At 47.5% G+C, this 22260-nt stretch overlaps 8 protein-coding genes across 13 annotated transcripts; 5 read left to right on the forward strand and 3 right to left on the reverse strand.

The window, feature by feature from the left end:
- Positions 1-2131: 2131 nt before the first annotated feature.
- On the reverse strand, positions 2132-4328 carry LOC9632327. The gene is made up of 6 exons (XM_002967413.2): positions 4221-4328; positions 4105-4159; positions 3986-4051; positions 3129-3931; positions 2952-3058; positions 2132-2897 (listed from the first exon to the last, which is right to left on the reverse strand). Exons 3-6 carry the CDS (start codon positions 3993-3995, stop codon positions 2267-2269), a joined length of 1551 nt encoding a protein of 516 aa, XP_002967459.1. The 5' UTR covers positions 3996-4051; positions 4105-4159; positions 4221-4328; the 3' UTR covers positions 2132-2266.
- Positions 4329-4537: 209 nt separating this feature from the next.
- Positions 4538-7054, forward strand: LOC9632328 (delta(24)-sterol reductase). Its single transcript, XM_002967043.2, has 3 exons — positions 4538-4626; positions 4876-6123; positions 6389-7054. The coding sequence occupies exons 2-3, from the start codon at positions 4876-4878 to the stop codon at positions 6845-6847; spliced, it is 1707 nt and encodes a 568-aa protein (XP_002967089.1). The 5' UTR covers positions 4538-4626; the 3' UTR covers positions 6848-7054.
- A 1520-nt stretch (positions 7055-8574) lies between these two features.
- LOC9635766 (beta-glucosidase 25) lies at positions 8575-10741 on the reverse strand. Of its 3 annotated transcripts, XM_002967414.2 has the most exons (12): positions 10586-10741; positions 10473-10539; positions 10361-10419; positions 10237-10312; positions 10098-10172; positions 9723-10051; positions 9552-9667; positions 9278-9495; positions 9195-9226; positions 9042-9144; positions 8876-8981; positions 8575-8816 (listed from the first exon to the last, which is right to left on the reverse strand). In XM_002967414.2, the coding sequence occupies exons 1-12, from the start codon at positions 10739-10741 to the stop codon at positions 8621-8623; spliced, it is 1533 nt and encodes a 510-aa protein (XP_002967460.1). In that variant the 3' UTR covers positions 8575-8620. The 3 variants fall into 3 exon arrangements, with proteins under 3 accessions (XP_002967460.1, XP_024528002.1, XP_024528003.1); XM_024672234.1 differs by having other exon boundaries at positions 9195-9495; XM_024672235.1 differs by having other exon boundaries at positions 10237-10419.
- A 40-nt stretch (positions 10742-10781) lies between these two features.
- Positions 10782-12113, reverse strand: LOC9632329 (imidazoleglycerol-phosphate dehydratase). Its single transcript, XM_002967415.2, has 8 exons — positions 11830-12113; positions 11658-11779; positions 11504-11608; positions 11356-11448; positions 11218-11292; positions 11103-11165; positions 10937-11046; positions 10782-10885 (listed from the first exon to the last, which is right to left on the reverse strand). The coding sequence occupies exons 1-8, from the start codon at positions 12077-12079 to the stop codon at positions 10858-10860; spliced, it is 846 nt and encodes a 281-aa protein (XP_002967461.2). The 5' UTR covers positions 12080-12113; the 3' UTR covers positions 10782-10857.
- A 714-nt stretch (positions 12114-12827) lies between these two features.
- Positions 12828-14243, forward strand: LOC112345456. 2 transcript variants are annotated; one of them, XM_024672240.1, is made up of 6 exons: positions 12828-13128; positions 13178-13325; positions 13381-13552; positions 13603-13796; positions 13850-13959; positions 14055-14243. In XM_024672240.1, the coding sequence occupies exons 1-5, from the start codon at positions 13054-13056 to the stop codon at positions 13948-13950; spliced, it is 690 nt and encodes a 229-aa protein (XP_024528008.1). In that variant the 5' UTR covers positions 12828-13053; the 3' UTR covers positions 13951-13959; positions 14055-14243. The 2 variants fall into 2 exon arrangements, with proteins under 2 accessions (XP_024528008.1, XP_024528009.1); XM_024672241.1 differs by having other exon boundaries at positions 12829-13128; positions 13184-13325.
- A 449-nt stretch (positions 14244-14692) lies between these two features.
- Positions 14693-16110, forward strand: LOC9632330. 3 transcript variants are annotated; one of them, XM_024672237.1, is made up of 9 exons: positions 14693-14738; positions 14801-14875; positions 14932-15179; positions 15230-15301; positions 15358-15486; positions 15537-15618; positions 15671-15717; positions 15791-15860; positions 15908-16110. In XM_024672237.1, exons 1-9 carry the CDS (start codon positions 14697-14699, stop codon positions 15980-15982), a joined length of 840 nt encoding a protein of 279 aa, XP_024528005.1. In that variant the 5' UTR covers positions 14693-14696; the 3' UTR covers positions 15983-16110. The 3 variants fall into 3 exon arrangements, with proteins under 3 accessions (XP_024528005.1, XP_024528006.1, XP_024528007.1); XM_024672238.1 differs by having other exon boundaries at positions 15791-15851; XM_024672239.1 differs by lacking the exon at positions 14693-14738 and having other exon boundaries at positions 14927-15179; positions 15770-15860.
- Positions 16111-16409: 299 nt separating this feature from the next.
- LOC9635767 (beta-glucosidase 40) lies at positions 16410-18583 on the forward strand. The gene is made up of 13 exons (XM_002967045.2): positions 16410-16558; positions 16617-16683; positions 16736-16794; positions 16847-16922; positions 16974-17048; positions 17099-17186; positions 17244-17490; positions 17546-17661; positions 17712-17932; positions 17984-18015; positions 18065-18167; positions 18219-18321; positions 18370-18583. The coding sequence occupies exons 1-13, from the start codon at positions 16430-16432 to the stop codon at positions 18551-18553; spliced, it is 1500 nt and encodes a 499-aa protein (XP_002967091.1). The 5' UTR covers positions 16410-16429; the 3' UTR covers positions 18554-18583.
- A 125-nt stretch (positions 18584-18708) lies between these two features.
- On the forward strand, positions 18709-22260 carry LOC112345425 (heterogeneous nuclear ribonucleoprotein A3-like). Its single transcript, XM_024672138.1, has 6 exons — positions 18709-19447; positions 19534-19617; positions 19664-19716; positions 19771-20906; positions 20937-21044; positions 21433-22260. Exons 4-6 carry the CDS (start codon positions 20150-20152, stop codon positions 22008-22010), a joined length of 1443 nt encoding a protein of 480 aa, XP_024527906.1. The 5' UTR covers positions 18709-19447; positions 19534-19617; positions 19664-19716; positions 19771-20149; the 3' UTR covers positions 22011-22260.

Raw genomic sequence — 22260 nt, forward strand, 5'->3', positions numbered from 1 at the left:
AAGGATATCTTTATCACGATGGGCCTCAAATTGACGTGAGTAAAGACCTGACTTGAGCTCTCACCTTTCTAACGAGTACACCAAGTTGGATCTTAAACATGTAGCCTGTGATATATGAGAAGGAGCCCGAAGAGCATCCTTGTCCACCACCAGTGGCGAGATCAGTGCCATACAGACCGCAAGCCCAATAGACGGGTTGAGAGCCAATTGTATCAAAACCTTGCAGTGCTCTTGCACCAGTTTCTAGGATAACATCATCCCTGAGCCGATTTACATGCTGAAGTATCATGTCTAGAGTCCTGTTGAACAACACCTCAACGTTGACATTGGAACGCATGCCCCAAATTGTGTTCTTATGCTTTCTATTGAGGGAGTTCTTGGGCTGTTTGACAAAAAAGATGTTAGCTTGTGGTCTACTCCTAGGCAGTGCTCACACAAATGCCTTTTGAGCTCATCATTGGTCATCCAGAAGGATGGGAATGTTGTCTTGTATTCCAATGCAAAATCTAGATGGGACGTTGGAACTAATAAATAAATCCAAACTTAAATGCTGATCAGAATAGAAGTTGCTAATTTGAAACTATTTGGATTTTTCATAGCTATAATAACTATATGCTGGCCTTCCTTTGCTTTAGACAAACTCTATATCTTCTTTGTAAGATTTATATGCAATATTGGACAGATTAGGCTTCAGAAAACTACAAGCTTGCAATACAAAGTGATTACTCTCCATGTGTGCCCGATTGAGGAGAATACACTCTCATGGTCCCTCATCAAGCATTTTTGTAATGAGTCTTGATCAGATCACTCCATCTCGCAAAGGTAGTAGGCCACCTTGGCTACCACAATGTCTATAAAGTTTTTATGTAACTGTTTTCCAGAAAGCAAAGACTAATCAGAATTTGTGGTTTTGGGCGCTAATGACCAATAAATATATAATTAATTCTAGAACAAGTAGAAACTAGACTATGATCCTCATCTTCAAGTTTCAAGTGAGAGTTTGATACAGCACCCTGAAAAAAGAATGAACATTCATAAAGGCTGCAATAGGAGGCTTTTTCTCCATCTTTATAATGATGCCTCTTTAGTCTTTGGACAAGTTCTAACATATGGTAGTAGTGAGAATAACTCGATGAGGATCATTGTCCAATTTATAAATTATTATATTGGAATTCTCAGAGGTACTTTTATAATTTTCCATAAAATTTTCAAGAATTGTGAGTCAGCATTGCTGCCATGGTGGGATCTGTAGTTACCATGAATGTTTCAATATTTCTTTGTTGGTCCTATTTATGGGACAATGAGTCTAGCTAATCCCACAGCTATAGGGTTGAATTCTAATCAATCTATCAAATTCTAATAAAAAAGCATTTCTTCAACTTCGTAAAAAAAACTGTGTTGTTGAAGACGGTAAACAAAGTGAATATAATAGTTATATTCTTCTTAAGTGTCAAGAAAATCAATAATGGGGGCATTAGTAAAAAAAAAAAGGTATTACTGTGTATTTAAAATGGCCATAATAAATATAAAAAACTATCTTCCACACTCATCACCCTTTCAATTAACTGAGAATGGTGTAACTAGGGATAGTGACTTTGTTTGTGCTGCAATAGTCAAATATTAACCCATTCTTTTTGGATATAAAAGAAATGCATGCATTAGAGGATGCCAAATAAAACCCTCCAAAATATGTGTAATGCTTCCAATTTGTTAATGAAATATTATAAATAAGACTAAGTGGTGATGATTTTCTCTTCATAAGAGCAATGGTTTAAAGTAATATGATAAATTAAGAGGTTATAAATTCAAATCTTCTGAGCAGGTTTGAGGTTTGAATCTTTTGTGGACAGTAATGGCAGCAAATACAAAAAAGTATATTATTAAACTATTTTTTAACTTTCTAGCCACCTTTCACTTTTTTTAACTGGCTATAGCGTTTTTTTTATAGTAGTTCTTGACAAAGCTTTTACCTTTTTTATCCATGCCCGCTTCCACTTGCATTTTTTATAGAACTATAAAGTTTTTCTCAATTACACATCTATAATCTCTCCAAAGTTTGGAGAAGTTCGAGCGCATATTAGTAGAGAAAAAACAGTAGCACCATTAGAAATACAAGCAAGTGCGCCATAAGTTTCAAAGCTGTATACAGGTTTATAGTAGTGCTAGAAGCTTAAAAAACTCTCACACAAACCGTGGTAATCCAAAGCACGGCAAAAACCTGGAATGGTAGGTCACGCATCAACAAAATGTACAACCAAAATTGAAATCACTCGGAACCATCGGGTGGCGAGCAAACTCTAACCATGTCGTCCAACGTGTTGTCATAGAGAATTCTATCGAAGGCAGAGTCCACTGATCCAATACTTCGCTCGATCTTCTCCACGACGATCAAAGAATCAGTCAAGGACGCCGCTGGCGATGGCTGCAGCAAATCAAGCTTGGCCATCATCTTCGAAAACGGTGAGAGAGTCGCGGTACTCGCTGGCTGGCTTGCTCCTGCCGCTGGAAGTATCCTCGTTCCAAAGTAGCTCTCGTCGGTGTGATTGAGCATCACAACTCCGCCACCACTGTCGCGGTTCATGTCGAACACAAACCTCTTGAAGCTGCCATCGCTGCTGTCGCTGCTGCTGTTTTTCCTACTTCTAGTGCGGACGTAAGCCTCCGGGCTGCCTATTCTAACCACGGGCGATTCTTCAGTACTGTGCTTGGGACTATCCTGCTCCTTGTCTCTGACCACCACCTGTTTCATCTCGAACGAAAGTTGCGAGATTTCGTCCTCCCAACGCCTCTGACTTGGTGGAGGAGACTGGATATCTCTACAGTAGGCTGTGAAGTCGCCACTCTCCATGCCTGTCCTAACTGACGAGGAGTGGCTCGCAGAAGAACACATAGGTGCACTGTGAAAATGCTAAGCCGAAATTACTAAGAACATTAAATAAGTGAAACCGTACCTTGCATCAACCATGTTCTCCGACTCTTGCCCTTCAGTGCAAACAGCAACGGGATCGCTCGAAAACTCGGAAAATCTGCTAGCTCTTCTGTGCTCTAGCTTGATTGCCTGTCAAAGGAAAAGCATGATGTTAAATATAAAAAAGACACACGGAGGCACAGAAAGAAACTAAACAAACCTGAGACTCGAGCTTTTGCTGGAGTTTGGTCAAGGTCCCACTCAGCTTCGCTCGCTCCTTGTCACAAGCTTGGAAGAGTGATGCATTCTTTGATGCCAAGTTTTTTGCTTCCGACAGTTCTGATCTTACTCTTCGAACTTCCTTCTCGTACTCCCGTGCCTGACCTCGCTTATTTTCTCCAACGACCTTAAGTTTTTCCGTTAGCCTTCTTGCTTCAGAGACCAAATCTCTCATGTCCTTGTGCTGGTTTTCACACGTCCATCTCTTCTGTGCCTTGAAAACTTTGTCTTCAACATGTAGGCTCCCCCGTTTCCTAACTTGGCACGAAGCGGACCGACAACTACAGCACTCGGCCAGCAGCTTTTGCAGCTGTTCAATCTCCTGCTCCGCTACAAACAGCGATCTATTTGCTGCCGTCAAAAGAAGCTCGAGATCACCGATCCGTAACTGGTGCACCTGGATAATCCGGCTCTGCTCTAGAATCTGAGTCTGCATTTGCATGATCATCTCGTCCCGGTTCTTGAGCTGCTGCCTAAGCCTGTGGACAACGTCTCGCTTCCCCGAAAGCTTTGGAGTGAGCGGTGTAAGTGTTCGTCCAGTTGACGGCGTTGAGTACGCCTCCTTCAAAGTCTGCTGGAACGGAGTACACAACTGACCATCCATGCCAGGAGTAGCAGCAGCAGCATTAGTGGGAGGAGTCGCCACCACTGTTTTGAAAGCTTTGTGAGGATAAGCCGCATTGAAACCACCACCTTCAGCGTTAACTCTTTTGTTTACGGGCCTTCTCTGCGCGCCAGGAGTCTCTGATAAAAGACAAAAGAAGAGTTTCTAGGAAAATAGAAGAAGAAAAGCAGTACCTGTGGACATTGTTGTCTAGAGCAACCTCCAAAGCTCATTGTCACAGGCTGGACACCCAGGAGCATCTGAAACATCCGATAGAATTAAAGCGCGGGTCTTAGATCGTTAAAACAAATACCTATCGACATTGTTCTTGGGAGAAATCCAGTTCGCGAGATTATTCATCCAAAGCGCTGCGAATCCATCAACATAACAATGTAGCCTCGAAATCACGGCCGGAAACCCAATCCATACCTCGGTGGATCAAAGCGCCATCGCCGCTCGCACTGCCCGGCGCTAACCCTAGCACCTTCTATCGAGCTCACTCACTGGGTGGAAGGAAAATCTAGAACACGAGATGGGCCATATGGCGCGTACGGACTTCCCGCGCCCACAAATTTTCCCTCCACGTTTGAAGCTATAGAAAAAAGTAAAATGCCAGGCATTGTCAATCCAGGCATTCTTTTATGATACAAATCGCGTGGACATTCCGTGGAGGAACAAATCTGACGCGTCAGCGGTTCCGACGGCGAAGATTAAATCTGGTCATGTAGAATCGCCTTCTCTCTCTCTTTTATTTAGGCATTGTTTGTGAGGAGCGAGAGGCGCTCTCTCACGTCGGCATCTCGAGTGGACCCGCAGCTCCAATATTTCGATCGAGGTACGTTTTTCTCGCGAAATCTCCACTCCGTTTGCAATCGCATCGATTGCATGATCATTACCCCCTCCTCCTCCCAAATCTTTGTCGACAAGAACAGTGCTTCATGCATGCAGTAGGATTCTTCGTGAAAAAACCTCCGATTCGTCTCCAAATATCTTCGCTGCATCCATTCCTCGCGAGAATCTGTCCTTCGCGGCGTCGCGTCGATTCCTGCCGGAGTAATCCCCCATCGCTCTCCCTTCCTCGCAGATGTCCGACCTCGAGAAGCCTCTCCGCCCCAAGAAGGCGCGCTCCTGGGTCGACTGGGCCGTCCAGTTCCGCTGGATCATCGTCATCCTCGTCGTGCTGCCGTGCTCCTTCACCTTCTACTCCCTGGATTACCTCCGCTCGCAGTGGTCCGCCTCCAAATCCTACAAGAAGCGCCAGAAGGAGCACGACGCCAACGTCGCCAAGGTCATCAAGCGCCTCAAGGAGCGAGATCCCAAGAAGGACGGCCTCGTTTGCACGGCCAGGAAGCCATGGGTCGCGGTGGGGATGCGCAACGTGGACTACAAGCGCGCGCGCCACTTCGAGGTGGATCTCTCGCCCTTTGGCCAGATTCTCGACATTGACACCAAGAACATGATCGCGCGAGTGGAGCCTCTCGTCAACATGGGCCAGATCTCACGAGCCACGGTGCCGCTCGGTGTGTCCCTGGCCGTGGTGGCCGAGCTCGACGATCTCACAGTAGGCGGCCTCATCAACGGCTATGGCATCGAGGGCAGCTCCCACATCTACGGCCTCTTCTCCGACACGGTGGTGGCTTACGAGATCATCCTCGCCGACGGCCGCCTCGTCCGTGCTACTGCTGACAACGAGCACAAGGAGCTCTTCTACGCCATCCCATGGTCACAGGGAACTCTTGGGCTGCTCGTGGCCGCCGAGATCAAGCTCATCCCAGTCAAGGAGTACATGAAGGTGACTTATTTTCCAGTTCGCGGGAGCTTGCGAGATCTGGCGCAGGCATACATTGATAGCTTCTGCCCGGCCGATGGCGACCAGGATAGCGCTGACAAGGTTCCAGACTTCGTGGAGGGGATGATCTACAACCGGAACGAAGGGGTGATGATGACGGGACGATACGCGTCTCGGGAGGAAGCCAAGCAGCGGGGGAACAAGATCAACGAGCAAGGGTGGTGGTTTAAGCCGTGGTTCTACCAGCACGCACAGACCGCGCTGGACAAGGGCGAGTTCGTGGAGTACATTCCAACGCGGGAGTACTACCACAGGCATACCCGGTGCTTGTACTGGGAGGGGAAGCTCATCCTCCCATTCGCAGACCAGTTTTGGTTCCGCTGGCTCATGGGCTGGGCGATGCCTCCCAAGGTCTCGTTCCTCAAGGCGACGCAGGGTGACGCTATCAGGAACTACTACCACGAGAGGCACATCATCCAGGACATGCTGATACCGCTCCACAAAGTTGCGGATGCGCTGGAATTCTCGGACAGAGAATTTGAGGTACGCACTTTCCTCTCATTTTCCAGTCCTTGCACCGAACTTTTACTTTGTTTGCTTGCGTTTGGAAGTTCTTGTTTTTCGCTCAAGTAATTCTTCCATGCTTGCATGCTTGACTCATAAACTCTTCGCAAAGGTCTCGCTTTGAGGTACGTACATCCTAGTCCACTTTGTTTGTCAAAGTTCTTTTTCTTTCTCATGCTTGTTTTCCATGCTTGCTTGCTTGACTCTTCAACTCTTTGCAAATCTCATCGCTCCCTGATATCAGGTGTATCCAATCTGGCTGTGCCCGCACCGCTTGTTCCGGACGCCAATCAAAACGATGATCACACCGGAGCAGAGCTTCGAGCTGTACCAAAGGCAGGGCGACACGAGCTACGCGCAGATGTACACGGACGTGGGCGTCTACTACACGCCGGAGCCGGTGTTCCGCGGCGAGGAGTACGACGGCGCCGCGGCGGTGCGCAAGATGGAGCAGTGGCTCATCGACAACCACGGCTTCCAGCCGCAGTACGCCGTGACGGAGCTCAACGAGCACGACTTTTGGAGGATGTTCGACGCCACCCTCTACAACGCGTGCCGCGAGAAGTACAGGGCAGTGGGGACGTTCATGAGCGTCTACTACAAGTGCAAAAAGGGGAGGAAGACCGAGCAGGAGGTGAAGCAGGAGGAGCAAAAAGTTCACGACAACGGGTACAAGGATCTTGAAAGGCCACTCGACGCTTGATAAGTTTTTGTGAGGCTCCTCTTCTAAGTACTCTTTTGCTTGCTTGGTTCTCCTTTTCTATTTTTTCCTCTATCTTCTTTGTGTGCTTTGGGACACCAAAACTGATTGCGAATAATTTATCTGCGGCATCACATGCCTCGAGTTTTGATCCAAACAAAAGGCTGGAATTTTGCTCCGAGTTTCGGACATTTTCCTGCATTGTCTCGATGGATGAGTACGGCAAACCCAAAGAAAGAAAGTCAAGAATAAAGAGATACGAATCAAACTTCCAGCTGTTTGTTGTTTGCCCCACGGGTCGCATCGGCATCCCAAAATGATAAAGTTTGTCAAAATCGTGTTACTCATAGGACTTGGGCAAAGCCAAACAGGCTTCACGCGAGAACAACATGAGATGATAGAATGCCACTTGCAAAAGCAGGGACGACGTTCTGGAGTTCTTCTTGTGCATCCTGTATGGACTGTTAGATCCCCCACCAAAAGCTTGCCTGATTGCTGGCAACGTTGGCGAGAAGAATCTCGACTACCTAGAGCTCTAGACCTCGTAGAAAGGAAACGATTGATGTGGAAACACCCAGTATATTTGACAGCGGCTGACTCGGGTGGCTCGCTCATTGTGCAAAGGCTTGCGTTCTTTGAAAATCCATGGGAGAGGTTTAACTGCCGCGTGGTTAACGGGTAATTAAGCACTATTTAATTCTCAATAAATAGTATTCCATACTGCTATTCTGTTGGAATACAACACAAGGTTTCCATCTCTTTGCATGGCAAGGGATGAGCTTCTGAAACATGAGCTGCATTGTTCCGGCGTGGACCATAGAATAATCTTGGTGATATCGTCGAATAACATAAGAACCCCGCGGATGGAGATTGCAAGCCTGCAGTTTTCCAGAGGGTAGCTTGTTCCACTCGCCCACACAAATCTTACACCGTCTCCCAGTTCGAAGCACATCATATTGCAAGTAGAAGTTACCATGAAGATGTAGAGTTTGTCGGGTGAAAAGAGAGTGTCACCTTTGTAGAGACTCGCAAAGGCACTGCTCTCCAATTCATACTTAGACACCGAGCAATCCCTAGTTGCTTGCTCTAACTCCGTGTCTATCTCAAGCAATTCGTCTCGCCTTTTGGGTTTGGGAGTCCAATCTGGGATTTCAAACTCAACGACACCGTCTCCAATTGTTGCCATGAGCTGTACTATATACAGACCTTGGTCGTTTCTAAATCGCCACAGCTCGCTACGAACCACGTTGATGACATTGTTGATGTTGTCCTTGAATTGTGAGGCTGTAATGGTCGAGAAAGTCGTTGAGGAACAGTGATCGTCCAAGTCTCGCCCATAAGTTCCCGCTGCCCAGTAGATTGTGATTCCGCCAACTGCCAGTGAGTCTTGAACTGATCTGCCACCGATCATGATTCTCGTGTCGTTATTGACCTGGTTGACACGGGCAGAGATTCTGTCCAAGAGCTCAGTCACTTCGTGTAGCGTAAACCTGTAATCTCGAGTGTACCTGTATGTTATGCCGGATGCTGTGGTTATGAGAAGTGCAAGAATGTATATTAAGCGTATTTCCATTTCTTAGTTGTAGCGAGTTCTATTCATCGTTTTAAAGGAGAGATTCAGCAATGACTTTCTATTTTGCATGTTGAAAGCTCTCAAATACGACTAATTACATGTCTTAGTGACAGTTCCGATCCTTTTGCATTGGACAAGACAGCGTTCCCAAAGTAGCTTGACTAACAGCAAATGAGCTTGAAATTGGTCCGAGAGCTGAGCTCTCAGACAATATTTACAGAGCAAGTTACATTCCAGCAGAGCAGTCGTCTGAACCAGCGGGCGGACATCTTGGGGTACCGCTTGAGTCCATTGGTATAATCCACAAAGTATAACCCAAATCGGACTGTAAAACCATGAGACCATTCCCATGTATCCAACAAAGACCATGCAAAGTAGCCGCGGACGTCAACACTGTCTCTGCACTTCCATCACAAAGTTCATCGATGCTGTTGTCAAGTAAACTCGTGTTTGATTACCTCGTAATGGCCAGATTCAAGTTTGCAAGGTATTCCTGGTGGTAATCAATTCTGGTCTTGTCTCCAAGGGACTGCGAAAGGTTGTGCCCGCTTGCTTGATCCATTCCTGGAGGATTACGGTTACGTTAGGAGCCACTACGAGAGAGGAGAAACACATATTTCTTACCATTCTCTGTGATGACAATGATTGGATTTTTGTAATGAGCCTTGATATACCCCAGGAGCTTTCTGAAACCCCATGGAACAACATAGAGCCACGTCGAGGAACCCTGCTCGAAACGCACAAGAAAGATTGTTGAAATAGCAAGCACGTCGTTACCTTGGGACCGATTGGCACCCCGTCTCGACTGACTGTCAATGAAAAGACGTCAACGGATGATTTTGAAAGCGAGAAGTGCTCACCCAACGAACGAACTCTGGAATCAAGGTCGTAGTTCGTCATGCTTGGTGGAACTTCTGGCGAATCCTGCGCATAGTTTGAGGTGTAGTGGTTTAAACCGAGAAAATCCAGCGAACTCATCAATAAGCCGGCTTCGTTCCCTGTGAACTGTGGCAGGCGACTGGCTACATAGCTTCTCATCACAGGCGGATAGTTCCCGTAGACAATAGGATTTAGAAACCTGTACATAATGCGCTTTAGTGACATTACCAAAACCAAGTAATGTGAGACACATACCATCCTAGTTGGAAGTCAGTAGCTCTTATCGCAGCTGCTTTGTCCGCCGAGGAGTTTGAGAATGGTTCATACCAGTCAGCATTTAGCGCGATGCCAATTTTTCCTTTCTGCTGAGCCTGCGTTCAAGTAACCAAATTATTAGAGCACAAGAGAAAAAACGAAAACTAGAACCTGGAACTTCTTTTTGTACACTTGAGCAGCCGAAGCATGAGACAGCAGTACATTGTGCGCTGCTATGTAAGGCTCAGTAGCTGAATTTCCACCGATGCATCCAGAGCACCGTCCAGGTGCTGATACTCCCAGACAGTAACCTTCCCTCACAAACGAATGCGGCTCGTTGAACGTTATCCAATGTTTTACGCGGTCTCCGAAGGCATCGAAGCATGTCTCTGCGTACTTTGTGAACTCTTTTACAATCTGAGGATTAAGCCAGCCGCCTAACGAGTCTTCTAATGCCTGAGGCAGGTCCCAATGGTACAGTGTCACATATGGTTGGATTCCTGTTCCAAGTTTAAATAAAACATTAAGAAGCTTTTAAGATTCCACCTTGCTCTAAAAGGCTGTTAATAAGCGAGTTGTAGTATGCAATACCCTCGCCATTCGCTGGGCTGCTTTGTCCATCTACAAGAAAACGAAAGGGATGCAGCTTAGATGTAATTTACAAACCGGCGATGCAATAACATACCAGGATAAATGCGCGACCATGAAATGGAGAAGCGATAAGCATCCATAAACATTTCCTTCATCAACAGTACATCCTTCTGCAAGACAGCAAAGATATTCTGAAGACAAGAAGGCCTACTCCGTACCTTGTAGCGATGATATTGATCTTCTGTAACATCCCCATTGCTGCTGTCTGAAATATTTGCTGAAGGACAAACATGTTACAGCATTGGTGCAAAAAAGAAGGAAAAAGCATACTTGAATTATGAGAGAAAATGTCCCAAATGCTCGGTCCTCGTCCGCCTTCTCGCACTGCTCCTTCATACTAGGTAGCAAAAATAAACACAGAATTGATAGAGGAAAATATCTACCTGGTACGCAGCTGACGAAGTCCCAAATACAAAGCCTCGAGGGAAGCTGCATCTGCTAAGTGCTTCGCCTTGAGAACCAAATACTGCTTTGCTGCGAGATAGCGCCACAAGGACAACGAAAACTAGAACCATGCCCATCGCACCAAAACCAGGCATGCCCAAATTGCGACAGTCGGCTTAAGGAATAGCATTTCCATGAAGAAACAGTAAATTTTTCTTAGTGTGCAACCACATGTATTTATAAACAAAACCGAACCTTCCTTAAAAGATCTCTACATTCGCGACAATACCCCCTTCGAACTGCAAACAGCACTATAAAAATGCAATCCAGAAATATGTTATCAAGCAGACCTTGGAACCTTGCCAATTCGACGGGGATCGGGCTCACAAGCCTGGCGAAGAGCTCTCGCAAACGCTTTGAACATGGCTTCTATGATATGGTGGCTGTTTGTACCATCCAGCTAGAAGACGAACACGAACACAAGTTTGAAAAATACTTTGAGAACTTTTATCAAACCTGTCGGATGTGGAGAGTCATTCCTGATGTGTTACATAGCGATTGGAAAAAATGCTCAACAAGCTACAAGACATTTCATTAGAAAGCGCTAGATTTCCACAGCACAACAGCCTACCTGAGTATCATACTGACCAACTCGCTGAGTGGGGATTGTCGCCGTATATCTCAAGCAAGGCCTGCCACACAAATCCTTAAAAAAAAAACACAAGTTCAACTCGACCAATATATATGCAAACTGGAAAAAAAATCATACCACAACGACATGGACAAGGGCCTCATCGAGTGGAACACTGAAATCACCGTAGCGGTGAATGCCGGAGCGATTCCCTATAGCTCTTGCGAGTGCCTGAAAAAAAACCATCAATCGAAACGTTCACAAAGATAGCAAGAGAAGAACGAACCGTTCCAAAAGCCAAAGCAACATCCTCGTTCGTGTGGTGGTCATCGATGTGAGTATCTCCGACTGCCTTGATGCTCAAATCAAAGAGACCATGAGAGGCAATTTGCTGAAAAGAGGAGATATGAGTCTAGACGTCCAAAGCGAAAGAAACTTACGTCTAGCATGTGGTCTAGAAATGGGATGCCGGTGTCACAGTCGCAATTCCCAGTGCCATCCAGACCGATCGAGACATCCACTTTCGTCTCCTTCGTGTTACGAATCTCCCTTCCTATTCTCACTGCCAATCAAAGACGAATAAGAGCAAAGATCACGAATTTCATGCCAGACCAGGAGGAGCAGTATCATCGACGGACACACTGCCGTTGGATGCCGCCATTGATCGAAGAGCCGGGATCGTGGCGCTGCTGCTAGAGACACGAATCGATCGCAGAGACGAGTAGAGAGGGCAAAACTCAGCAGCTCGGGCTTGCTTTTCCTCGATTCGACGACTAATACACTTACATTCTACTGCCGATCCGGAATTTCTCAGCGATGGAAAGGACGCTTCCCGGCACATCGCGGAGAGCTGGATCGCCATAGCCGAGAAGAAAATTTAGGGTTTATTGACAAGAAAGAAGGGGTCACATAGAAATATTTTGGTCTAGGGGTTTGGATTCGCTATTGTAGGCGCTGGGGGATCTTGAGGCGGAGTTCTTTGATCTGCAAGAACAGCACACAGCGCGATTTTAGATCGAAGATTTTGGCAAGGAACACGGATGCGATGATCGCTTACCGTTGCCGCCGCAGGGCTCGCCGATGTCGAGAAGAACCTCGCAGGTCGTGGCGATCGGCAAGAGGCTCTTGATCACGGTCCGTCCCACGGTCTCCGGCGAGCACAGGCAATGCGGGCTCAGGACGCTGCGAATCGCCTCGCAGCAATCGCCGTGGATGGAGGCGCCCTTGGATGCCAGACAGGTGAAGAGCTGGTATTTGTTGCAATTGATCCCTCGATAGGTCGGGATTGGATCACCGTCCTGCCTGGAGGGAAATCCAAGAACAGCGCCGCCGCCGCCGCTCGCCAGAATCGCCATGGCCAGGAGGAGATTGATGCTGCTGCGAGCGGCCATAATTTCGCGGTGATCGGTCGATCGGTCGATCGAGGAGAGACTGGGAGATTTCGATCGATCGAGGTCCAGGTTTTAAGGCGGTGGAATTGGGGGGAATGTCGCGGATGGATGCATCACACGATTCTTTGCGGGGGTTTTAGGTGAGCAGTGGATCGAAAGGCGTGGGCCAATCCGGGGCGTCCAAGGTTTTCAAAAAAGAGGGGGATTGGGCGGGCAGTGCTAGGGTTTGTGTGGCCTAGGGTTTCTGAGCAGGGGAGAGAGCATCGCAGGGATCGCAAGGGGCGGCATTCCATTCTTCGAGCATGACATTTCCGGGAGAACTCGTGCATTTCGTCATGCTGGAGAGGTTCTGGCTAGTGGATGATAGATGATTGCAAAATGTAGGCGGAGGAACTCCTAGTTCGTTTGATCGGTGATAGTTTTAGCATATGGTGAAGGGAGGGAGATGACAGGTGGGATTCCGACCGAGTTATGGGACACCACTTACAACGACTATGGACGGTTTTACAAAAGTGCCAAGGTAAGAAGGGTGGTGTTTTGTTTCTTTCTCTCAGCCTATGTTTCTCAAGCGGCAGCTCGAGGATGCCGCTTCGAAATGCGAGAGAAAGTGTGAGAAGCTCTCTCGGGAGCTGATGGATTGCCAGAAAACGCTGGACGAGCTGAAAATGCGAACAAAAAATGATAATGCTGCGGGTACCGGCGAGAGCAGTTCGCCAAGTAAGTAGCGAACAACGACCTGTTTTTCTTCAATCTTTTGATTCTTTTCCCTCAGGTCGTCGTGCCCTCAAAGGCATGCTTAGATATCAGTCTTCTATACCCAACCTCCGAGTTCCTGGGTACACCCATGCAGCGGACGAGGAGGATCGAAAGAGCCAGAAGGAGCAGGTGCAGCAAGAAATGCAGTTCATGCGTATTAAAAAGAAGGACCAAGATATCGAAAGAATGTATGCCGAGAAGGTCTCTACTGTTTCGTGTACTTATCTCCTGGTTTCAGGCGCATGGAGCATATTGTTAACGCTTACAGATACAGACAGCTTTTCCCGGCCGAGTACAACATGGAGCACAAGAACTATCCTCCTCCCTCTCGACATCACGTATTCGATCTTCAGCCGCAAAGGCGCTTCGAGAAGAGAGTTCCTGCACCACTACATCCGTCCGTGACCAGATATACGCACTACAAGTTTTATGGTAGCATGGTGTTTCTGAGCTCTCTGATTTTATCTGACCACATTGTTTTGCAGGATACGGTGGACACGGTGCCAAGACCAGCTGGGGGCACAATATGCCTCTGGGAAAAAGGGTCCGGCATTGCAAACGAACCCGTATACTACCATCGCATTGATAGAGCTGAGTATGTTTTCTTTAGAGTTCTTTTTAAATATAACCATGATTTTGTTCACTTTTACACGTGGCCTTATCCTGCACACGTCGGCATCTCAAGAACAGGCTATGCGCCGCTCTCGCGTTTCGTTCCATGGAAATTAGTGTGAAATCTTTGTTCAGTATGGTATCGCCTGCCTCCGCCTTCTGTGGATCTGAACGAGCGGGTTTACCCGCGTGTAAGTCTTACTCGGGCAGGCGTAAGATTCACAGGTGTCATTGCGTTTTTGCAACCATGGACGTGTTTTCTTCCGATGATATTGTGCTGGAAAGTTTACTGGGGACATATGGCTACATGAGCATCTCCAGGTTCTTTGAGTTCTTGTTCTTTGTATCATATGTTCGACGTGGTCATTTTTTTTTATTGTTTGTGTGTGTGTGTGTGTGTGTGATTTTGTTTTCAGCTACGACCCGCCCAAGCTTGATGGAGGAATAGAGAGCATGACAACCAGTTTAAATGTAAAGAGATTTGGTGGTCAGGAGGTTGATGCTGGTAACGTGGAAACAAGGTGAGCTTTCGACGAATATTGGAAGTAATGTACACACTTCTTATTTCAAGGCTCTACTCCGGAAGAGTAAGGCGTGGTCCGAACACTGGCACACGCATTTTACTGAAAGTAAGTTTTACTGAATTCGTGAAGAAAAGAGTAGCTTTACATCACCATCTCAGGCTTATCCGGTTCGAAATGCCGGTGGTATGAAGCTGATATGATGGCGGCAAATGAGTTGAGTTCACACGCCATTCTTCAGGTTGATATTGAATTTTTTTTTTTTTTTTTTCCTGTTATCCTTGACGCAGCTTTCTCTTGCAGGACTCTTCAATGGGAAAGACATGCGAAAACATAATAGTACTTCTTGGAGGATTTGAGACACGCACAGGAGAACAGGCATGCAAGACTTCATCACGTCATTCTTTTACAGTGTCCAACTTGTTTCAGGACAGTGGCTTGTGTTTCGAAATGATGGAATCAAATCCGGGGCTGATTATGCCATGGCTGCGGGCGTTGCAACTCAGAAGGGCATTTCTGTAGGTGCTTGGGACTTTTGGGATCGTTTTGAAAAAGCAGAGGTTCTTCAAAGGAGACATGCTTTTATTCGAAAACTACTTGCTGGTGCCTTTACTGGTCTGTCTTTCATGCATGCCCGTGGTCAACTACACCAGTCTCTTGGCCCTGCATCAGTGATTCTCAAGTAAGTTCAGAGTACATACTTCCTTGATGGCATTGTTTTTGTTGCTGCAGCACAATGGAAGAGCGAAATATTTCAATGGTTTTACCTCGTTTACGGGATCTCGCCTTTGCTGTGGATGTGAGGTTAGTTCATGTTATGCATCTCAGTCTTAATTTAGTATCTCTTTCGACATTTGCAGTAATGAAACTCTGTTTCGTGGTGCCGACCCGAAATTTGGAGCTCTTTCTGATAATCTTTGGCGTAGAGCAGCCGCTGCAGGTGCTCGAACAATATTTGAACGCAAGGCATTTGGGATTGCTGATGATATGTAAGATATTATTTTCGTACTTCGGCTTATTTGCTGTGTTTTTGTGGCAGCTTCTCCGGTGGCCTGCTTCTGGCATATATTGTTTTTGCATCTCTCAGTGTTCCTGGTAGCGTTGATGCTCCATCACTTCAGGTTTTGCTACACTCCACCATCCATTTTTCTGATATTTTGTTCTTTTGAGCAGAGGCTTTTGGAAACCACATTTCGACTTGATCTAACTGCTACTAGAGAGTCTGTTTTTTCCACTTTATTCTAGCTTTTTAATCTACCGTTTCTATTACAGATATTGTATGATGGATGATAGGTGGGAAGAGGCTGTCAAGTTCCTGGATCTCGATAATAAAGCAGGATGGGAACTTCTCCAGGTGAGTGAGGTAGCGGAAATTGATAATGTCACTCTACTAAGAGACTGAGACTGCAGGTGATGCTCAATCCAGATTATCGGCAACGGCCCATAGCAGATGCTGTTCTGTGTCACCGGTTCATGACAGGTTGACGAAAGGAAAAGTAAAGCTGCAGACCCGGGTACAATGTACTATGCTTTTGATATCAGCTTCTTCGTTTGCAACATGTGAGCGCATCTGGTTGAATTGATCGGTAAAATCGGAATTTTCTTTCAGTTCTGATGACTCTTCGTGGTAAGGACAGTAAGAAAGCGACAAGAGAAAATCAAGGCGGCAATATCGATAATGCCAGAACTCTCCCCAAATCGAATTTCTCTGTTACTAGGACAGCATAGTGGAAACCATGTTCATACTGGCTCCTACCAGCTTTTGTTGCTCTTTGCTTGCACCGATCCATCACTCAAGCATCTGTCCTTTCTTAAGCTGTCATTCCTTGTTCATCGTTGTGGCTTATCATGCATTGCTTGTGCTTGGTGGTACCCATGCTTTTGCTCCAGAAATGTTAAAGGCATAGTTGTGGCTTGGTTCTGTTCATCCCGATGGATCACAAAAGCTCTGTGCTCGTCATATCTCTTATCGCCTTTTTAGCAGGCTGCGGAGCGACCGGAATCAGCAGGTGCGATTTTCCGAAACAGTTTGTGTTTGGCACAGCGTCCTCTGCGTATCAAGTATGTTGCTCTTTTCTCTTTATCTGTTTTCTGTTTATACTTCTTTCTCTGTGGTTAGTATGAAGGGGGTGCCAAGCAAGGTGGACGGAAGCCAAGCATTTGGGACAAATTCTCTCATACTTTCGGTACGTTATGCTTATACTTTCTAGTTTGAATGATTTTTTTTGGAAAATTTAGGCAAGATTTTGGATGGCAGCAATGGCGATGTTGCTGAAGATCAATACAATCGGTATCAGGTATGCTCGTATCTTGAAAGATAATGTAGAGCCTTGCGAGTTTTTCTCCCAGGAGGACATATTATTGATGAAAGAACTTGGCATAGATGCATATCGATTTTCAATTTCGTGGTGTCGTATTTTCCCTGGTAAATATGGCGTTGCATTCAAGCGTTATTTGAACCTTTACTGCAATGCAGATGGAAACACAACGCAAGTAAATGCTGAGGGTGTGAATCACTACAATGGCTTTATCAACGCTCTCTTAGCGAACAGTCAGACTAAGCATTGGTTTTTGTCTTTTGTGCTTACTTGAGTGATGCAGATATTGAACCTTACGTTACCCTTTACCATTGGGATCTTCCACAAGCGCTTGAAGACTCAATTGGGGGATGGCTTAGTTCTGAGATTGTGTAAGTAATTTTTCTTATCGAAGACAAGTTTCAAGCTCTCAATGTTTGAACATGCAGAAACAGATTTGCCGCCTACGCTGACGCTTGCTTCAACGCATTTGGCGATCGGATCAAGTACTGGATTACTTTCAATGAACCCCAGTCGTTTGCAACGTCAGGATACGACTTAGGCATTCATGCGCCAGGAAGATGCTCAATACTTTTATGTTCGAAAGGAAACTCCGCCACTGAGCCTTACACTGTTGCTCATAATGTGCTACTCTCACATGCGGCCGCAGTGCGCATCTACAGAACGAAGTATAAGGTGTGTATGCAACATGAAAATCATTTTCTTGGAAGCTTATTATACTGTTGAGCAGGCCCGGCAAGGTGGAACAATTGGAATTACCTTGAATTCGTTCTGGTACGAGCCGCTTTCAAACTCCACAAATAATATAGCAGCTGCACAGAGAGCTCTGGATTTTGAGCTCGGGTGGTAAGGTCTTGTGAATTCTAAAGTTCATCTAAAGCATTCTTTCATTCCAGGTTTTTAGATCCAATCGTTTATGGTGACTATCCAGCAGTTATGCGTGATTACGTGGGACATCGCCTGCCGATGTTCACAGAGGAGCAACGTTCTTCTTTGCTGCTATCGATTGACTTCCTTGGACTTAATCACTACACTACCAATTTTGCATCTGCGCTACCTCCTCCGCTTATAAAGAACTGGACAGACTATTTTCAGGATTCCAGAGTACTCAGAACAGGTACCCCGGAATCAAAGGTCGGCTGTTTTTGTCATAGTTTTCTCTTTGCAGCATCTCGTGGTGGAGTTTCAATTGGACGAAGAGTGAGTTTAATCTTCCTGTGAATTATAGCCACTAATGCTGCCTTGATAGGCGGCATCCATTTGGCTATACGACGTGCCATGGGGTTTTCGAAAGCTAGTCAGCTACGTAACTCACCGTTACAATCAGCTGCCAATTATCATAACAGAAAATGGTGCGTGCCTCCATATTCTTTTGCATGATCTATATCGTCAAAAGCTGTCAGGAATGGACCAGTCCAGTTTCTTATCACGAAGCAGCGCTTTGCACGACAGCCACAGGATTGACTTTCATAGCAACTATCTGTCAAATCTTTCCGCTGCGATCAGGTACAAGATTTACACTTTTTAGCAGCTGGATCACGCTTATGATCTCAGGGACGGAGCTGACGTCCGGGGATACTTTGTGTGGTCAATGTTGGACAACTGGGAATGGAGTGCGGGATTCACTTCTCGCTTCGGTCTCTATTATGTGGACTACAGAGACAATTTGAAGCGATGTCCGAAAGCATCGGCAGCCTGGTTTACGAACTTCTTGAATCAGACTTGTGCTTATCGATAGCTCTTTCAAAATGCTACAACCTTTTCACATTGTCCTCTGTCTTTCACACATTGCAGTGTTCTTCCTGGTGTGCAGGCTCTTCCTGCAATACAGGAACTTCACTATTACGCTCAGCTTCTTCTTTGCTCTCATGCACTGTAATATTTGAGGAGTTTTTCTCAGCTGCTGCATCTTTACCTTTATCTTCTGGAGCAGCAGCATTTTCATTTGGACTTTCTGAGAACAAAGTGAGAATCTGTCCACCCCATCCTGTCATAATTTCTAACCATGTTTGTGTTTGAACAGTGGCAACGGCGGCATTGGCTTTGGCTTTACCATTGGCAGCAGTTGCGGTGACAGCTCGGCCTTTCTTTTTCTTGTGCCAACAAAGTCCTCCGAAACATGTAAGCAATGCAATTGGCACCACTACTCCAGCTATCCAGGCCTGACTCTTTTTCTTACCAGTCCGAGGTGGAGGCGATCTGGGAGAAACACGCTGGCGCGGTGGACTGGGAACTCCTGTATCCGTGTCCGGGGAAGGGCCACTAGGCGTATCTCTATCAGCGGGAGGGATCCATCATCTTCTAGAGGTGGTGGCGGATTCCTGCGGCTTGGAGGAGATGGCGACGACGGACAATTGCTCTGGCAGTTGCCTTCGCCACAGAAAGTGTCTCCAGTACCACAAAAGCCGAGTAAGTTGCAACACTGTCCAGAGCCACAGTCGGCCCCCCTGGCCTGAACACCGCACTCCGGAATCGGGCACTGGAGCACGCACGAGCCGGAGTCGCAGAATCCAACTCCGGTGCCACACTGTCCAACAAAGTTACAGCAGCTGCCTTGGGGACACGCGACGCCTAGTATGCAATTGGTCTGAGCAACAATGCCAACCTCGGAGATTTTGGTACTAAGAATCCTGTGAGTTCCTCAACGTGGTGACAAATATTTGTTCGTTTTTTTTCTTCTTGATCACTCACAAGAATGTGTTTTCTTGTACTGTGTAGGCCCTTCTTTCAGTATGGAACCTTCGTGGTGATGTTCCATTTTCTTCGTTATGTCATGCAGCCAGCTTTACATTCTTGCACCAGGTGAGGACTCTTGCGATGGCTCTTAACCAAGTTTGCGCTTGGGCAGGGACATTGTCGTGACCATTTGCAGCGGCAGCTTGATTCCTCCCTCCCATACATGTAAGCAATGCACTTTTGGCACTACCAGCGTTGTTAACCGATTCGTGTTACTAGGAAAAGCTCGCACAGAGACTCCCGGAAAAGAGCCTAGAAAATGTAGTTCCAGTGCCGCAAAAAGACGGAAGTATGTTTGCAACGCTCCGTGTGGCATGGACATCACACTCGAAAGTCGGAGAATCGAGCTCCAGCAGTGCCGCATTGATGAAGTTACAGCGGGAGAACGGTATCGAGCTGAGTAGCAACGCCGCCATGAATCCACAGGTCGATGATGATCGTCGTCAGTGGTGGAACCATCTTCGTTTCGGCAAGAAGAGCGCTCGCCGAGAAAGATAGCATGGCTTATAGAACTTTTAAATCGGATAGCGCGGGAAGAGGAGGGGCTAAACCCTATTCGAGAATATGCTCGTAGTGTGTGGCTTTTTCTAGGTCACCCATGGAGGAGGCTGACTACGATGTGGAGATCGAGAATGGCGCGGGCGTGGAGATGGCGGTGGACGAGGATTTCGAGGATCTCTACGACGACGTGAATGTAGGGTTCTTCCCGGCGCCCGAGGAGCAGGAGCCTCCGCCCAAAGGTGAGCCCCAGCAGGAGGATCATCCGCCCCAGCAGCAGCCCCAGCCAAGCACCCAGCCGCAAGGAGGGTATGATTTCTACGATGACGATCCGATCAAGCAGCCGGAGCCCCAGAATGCGGTGGCGGCTCCATCGCAGATCAAGCAGCCGCCGCCGCAGGAAGCGAGGATTCCTTCGCCATCGCCAGTGAGTTTCAAGGCGGCGGCGGCGGCGGCGGCGGCGCCACAGCAAGAGCAGCAGCTAGATGAGCCCGCCGCGAGGCCGAATTTCGCCGCGCAAGCATCGGCAGCGCCAGTGCCGCCCCCTCGATCGTCGTCGGCCGCGTCTCAGGACGGGGGGAGGACTTCCATCGTCATATCCGAGCTCCAGTGGTGGACGACCGACGCGGAGCTGGAGGGCGCGCTCGCGGAGTTTGGCAAGATCAAAGGGATCAAGTTCTTCGAGGAGAGGGCCAGCGGCAAATCCAAGGGGCTCTGCCAGGTGGATTTCTTCGAGCCTCTCCCGGCGCAGCTGTGCAAGGAGAACTTACATGGCCGCGTTTTCAATGGGCGACCTTGCGTCGTCGCCTACGCTACTCCCCAGATTCTCAAGCAAATGAATATGAAGATGGGGCAAGGTGGTGGCGGCGGTGGCGGTGGTGGTGGTGGCGGCGGTGGCGGAGGCCCGCTCTCTAATCCTTCGCAGCCTGGTGGTGGTGGTGGTGGCTACAACGCTCCCAGCCAGCCAAATCAAATGGGAAAGAAGTCCTCATCGGGTAAGTCTTTAGTTTCGGTTTTTGTTTTCGTTCGTCTATCGCGGTTTCCTGGTACTCAGCTAGAAGTCCTTTCATTTTGTTCGCATCCTTGGCTCGGTTCCACAGTAGCAGTGTCTTTTACCTTCTAAGTTCTTGCCTTACCTCTAGATATTTCTGATCGTTTCTCTTGTGGTTCTCTCCATTTTTCTTACGCGTGTTAGTCTTTTCTCTCTTTCTCTTCTCTGTTCTGCTGTAAGTGAGCAGTTGCTTCCTTTAAGTTCGTGCGCTCTCTCTCTCTCTCTCTCTCTCTCTCGTGTGAAGTCTTGAGTCGAGTTAGCAGTGTCGCTTTTCTGTAGTTAGCTGCGACTTTTCTTTTTTCTTAATTCCAAGCTGCATTGCTATGCACCAGGCCGTGGGAGAGGACGAGGACGAGGAGGGGGAGGAGGCGACCAGTTTGGCCGAGGCGGAGGCAGCGACCAGTTCGGACAACTCCCCATGATGGGGGGCCCGTATGATCCCTCCTTCGGGCCCCCGATGCGGCCGGGCATGTACGGCATGGGTGGCTTCATGCGTGGGGGCTATCCAATGCCATTTCCTGGCGTTCCTCCTCACGTTAATCCAGCGTTTTTTGGCCGGGGGATGGGGAGTAGCGGGGGTGGCGACCACTCTCGGGGCTGGGGCGTTGGAATGCAGGGGTCCGGTTGGAACGGTGGCGAAGAAGGCGGCGAGAGGTTTGAGGAGGAGACAGGGGACGACGATGGTGGTGGTGGCGGTGGCGGCGGAGAAAGTGGCAAGCCGAGCTCGAGAGATCAAGATAGCCGGCGGCGGAAGGAGGACGATTCCAGGGACAGGAGCAGCAGGGACTCGAAAGATCGCGATTACAGGGACAGGGACAGGGACAGGGACAGGGAAAGAGAGAGAGAGCGGGGGTGGGACGAGGAGTCTTACAGCAACAAGAGGCGGCATTCAAGCAGGAGCGAGCACTGAAGTGACTCATTCTCAACTGCGTTTTTGGCAAGCGCGGTGAGTGAAGCTATTCAAGTTCATGTATTATTGTGAAGCTTTTTGACGTTGATCATTGAGTTTTCTCACTTGTCTTTCAAGATCACCGCACTAGAGCAGCCAACATGATGGAAAAACAGAGGATAAATCAAAGCTTTGCATGCAAAACAGTCACTTATTTCTTCTTTTTAATAAAGCTAGTTGGATAGGAAAAGATTAGGTTTTGCTTTTCTTC

The sequence above is a fragment of the Selaginella moellendorffii genome, unplaced genomic scaffold (genome assembly GCF_000143415.4).
Source record: "Selaginella moellendorffii unplaced genomic scaffold, v1.0 SELMOscaffold_8, whole genome shotgun sequence".
NCBI classification, from domain to species: Eukaryota; Viridiplantae; Streptophyta; class Lycopodiopsida; order Selaginellales; family Selaginellaceae; genus Selaginella; species Selaginella moellendorffii.

Coding starts and splice junctions, on each gene's coding strand:
- LOC112345456 (XM_024672240.1), top strand. CDS start 13,054: ATGACAGGTGGGATTCCGACCGAGTTATGGGACACCACTTACAACGAC. Junction 13,129..13,177: donor GGTTTTACAAAAGTGCCAAG/GTAAGAAGGGTG, acceptor ATGTTTCTCAAG/CGGCAGCTCGAGGATGCCGC. Junction 13,553..13,602: donor GACCAAGATATCGAAAGAAT/GTATGCCGAGAA, acceptor TCCTGGTTTCAG/GCGCATGGAGCATATTGTTA.
- LOC9635767 (XM_002967045.2), top strand. CDS start 16,430: ATGGATCACAAAAGCTCTGTGCTCGTCATATCTCTTATCGCCTTTTTA. Junction 16,684..16,735: donor CAAATTCTCTCATACTTTCG/GTACGTTATGCT, acceptor TGGAAAATTTAG/GCAAGATTTTGGATGGCAGC. Junction 17,187..17,243: donor TGGCTTAGTTCTGAGATTGT/GTAAGTAATTTT, acceptor TTGAACATGCAG/AAACAGATTTGCCGCCTACG.
- LOC9632327 (XM_002967413.2), bottom strand. Junction 3,059..3,128: donor AGCAAAAGCTCGAGTCTCAG/GTTTGTTTAGTT, acceptor TTCCTTTGACAG/GCAATCAAGCTAGAGCACAG. Junction 2,898..2,951: donor GAGAACATGGTTGATGCAAG/GTACGGTTTCAC, acceptor GCATTTTCACAG/TGCACCTATGTGTTCTTCTG.
- LOC9632328 (XM_002967043.2), top strand. CDS start 4,876: ATGTCCGACCTCGAGAAGCCTCTCCGCCCCAAGAAGGCGCGCTCCTGG. Junction 6,124..6,388: donor TCTCGGACAGAGAATTTGAG/GTACGCACTTTC, acceptor CCCTGATATCAG/GTGTATCCAATCTGGCTGTG.
- LOC9632330 (XM_024672237.1), top strand. CDS start 14,697: ATGATGGCGGCAAATGAGTTGAGTTCACACGCCATTCTTCAG. Junction 15,487..15,536: donor TTTGGGATTGCTGATGATAT/GTAAGATATTAT, acceptor TTTTTGTGGCAG/CTTCTCCGGTGGCCTGCTTC. Junction 15,718..15,790: donor GATCTAACTGCTACTAGAGA/GTCTGTTTTTTC, acceptor GATGGATGATAG/GTGGGAAGAGGCTGTCAAGT.
- LOC112345425 (XM_024672138.1), top strand. CDS start 20,150: ATGGAGGAGGCTGACTACGATGTGGAGATCGAGAATGGCGCGGGCGTG. Junction 20,907..20,936: donor GAATATGAAGATGGGGCAAG/GTGGTGGCGGCG, acceptor GTGGTGGTGGTG/GCGGCGGTGGCGGAGGCCCG. Junction 21,045..21,432: donor GGGAAAGAAGTCCTCATCGG/GTAAGTCTTTAG, acceptor GCTATGCACCAG/GCCGTGGGAGAGGACGAGGA.
- LOC9635766 (XM_024672234.1), bottom strand. CDS start 10,741: ATGCCTGGTTTTGGTGCGATGGGCATGGTTCTAGTTTTCGTTGTCCTT. Junction 10,420..10,472: donor CATTTTCTCTCATAATTCAA/GTATGCTTTTTC, acceptor TTTGTCCTTCAG/CAAATATTTCAGACAGCAGC. Junction 8,817..8,875: donor TTGAATCTGGCCATTACGAG/GTAATCAAACAC, acceptor ATGGAAGTGCAG/AGACAGTGTTGACGTCCGCG.
- LOC9632329 (XM_002967415.2), bottom strand. CDS start 12,079: ATGGCGATCCAGCTCTCCGCGATGTGCCGGGAAGCGTCCTTTCCATCG. Junction 11,609..11,657: donor TTCTAGACCACATGCTAGAC/GTAAGTTTCTTT, acceptor TCCTCTTTTCAG/CAAATTGCCTCTCATGGTCT. Junction 11,449..11,503: donor TTGCTTTGGCTTTTGGAACG/GTTCGTTCTTCT, acceptor GTTTTTTTTCAG/GCACTCGCAAGAGCTATAGG.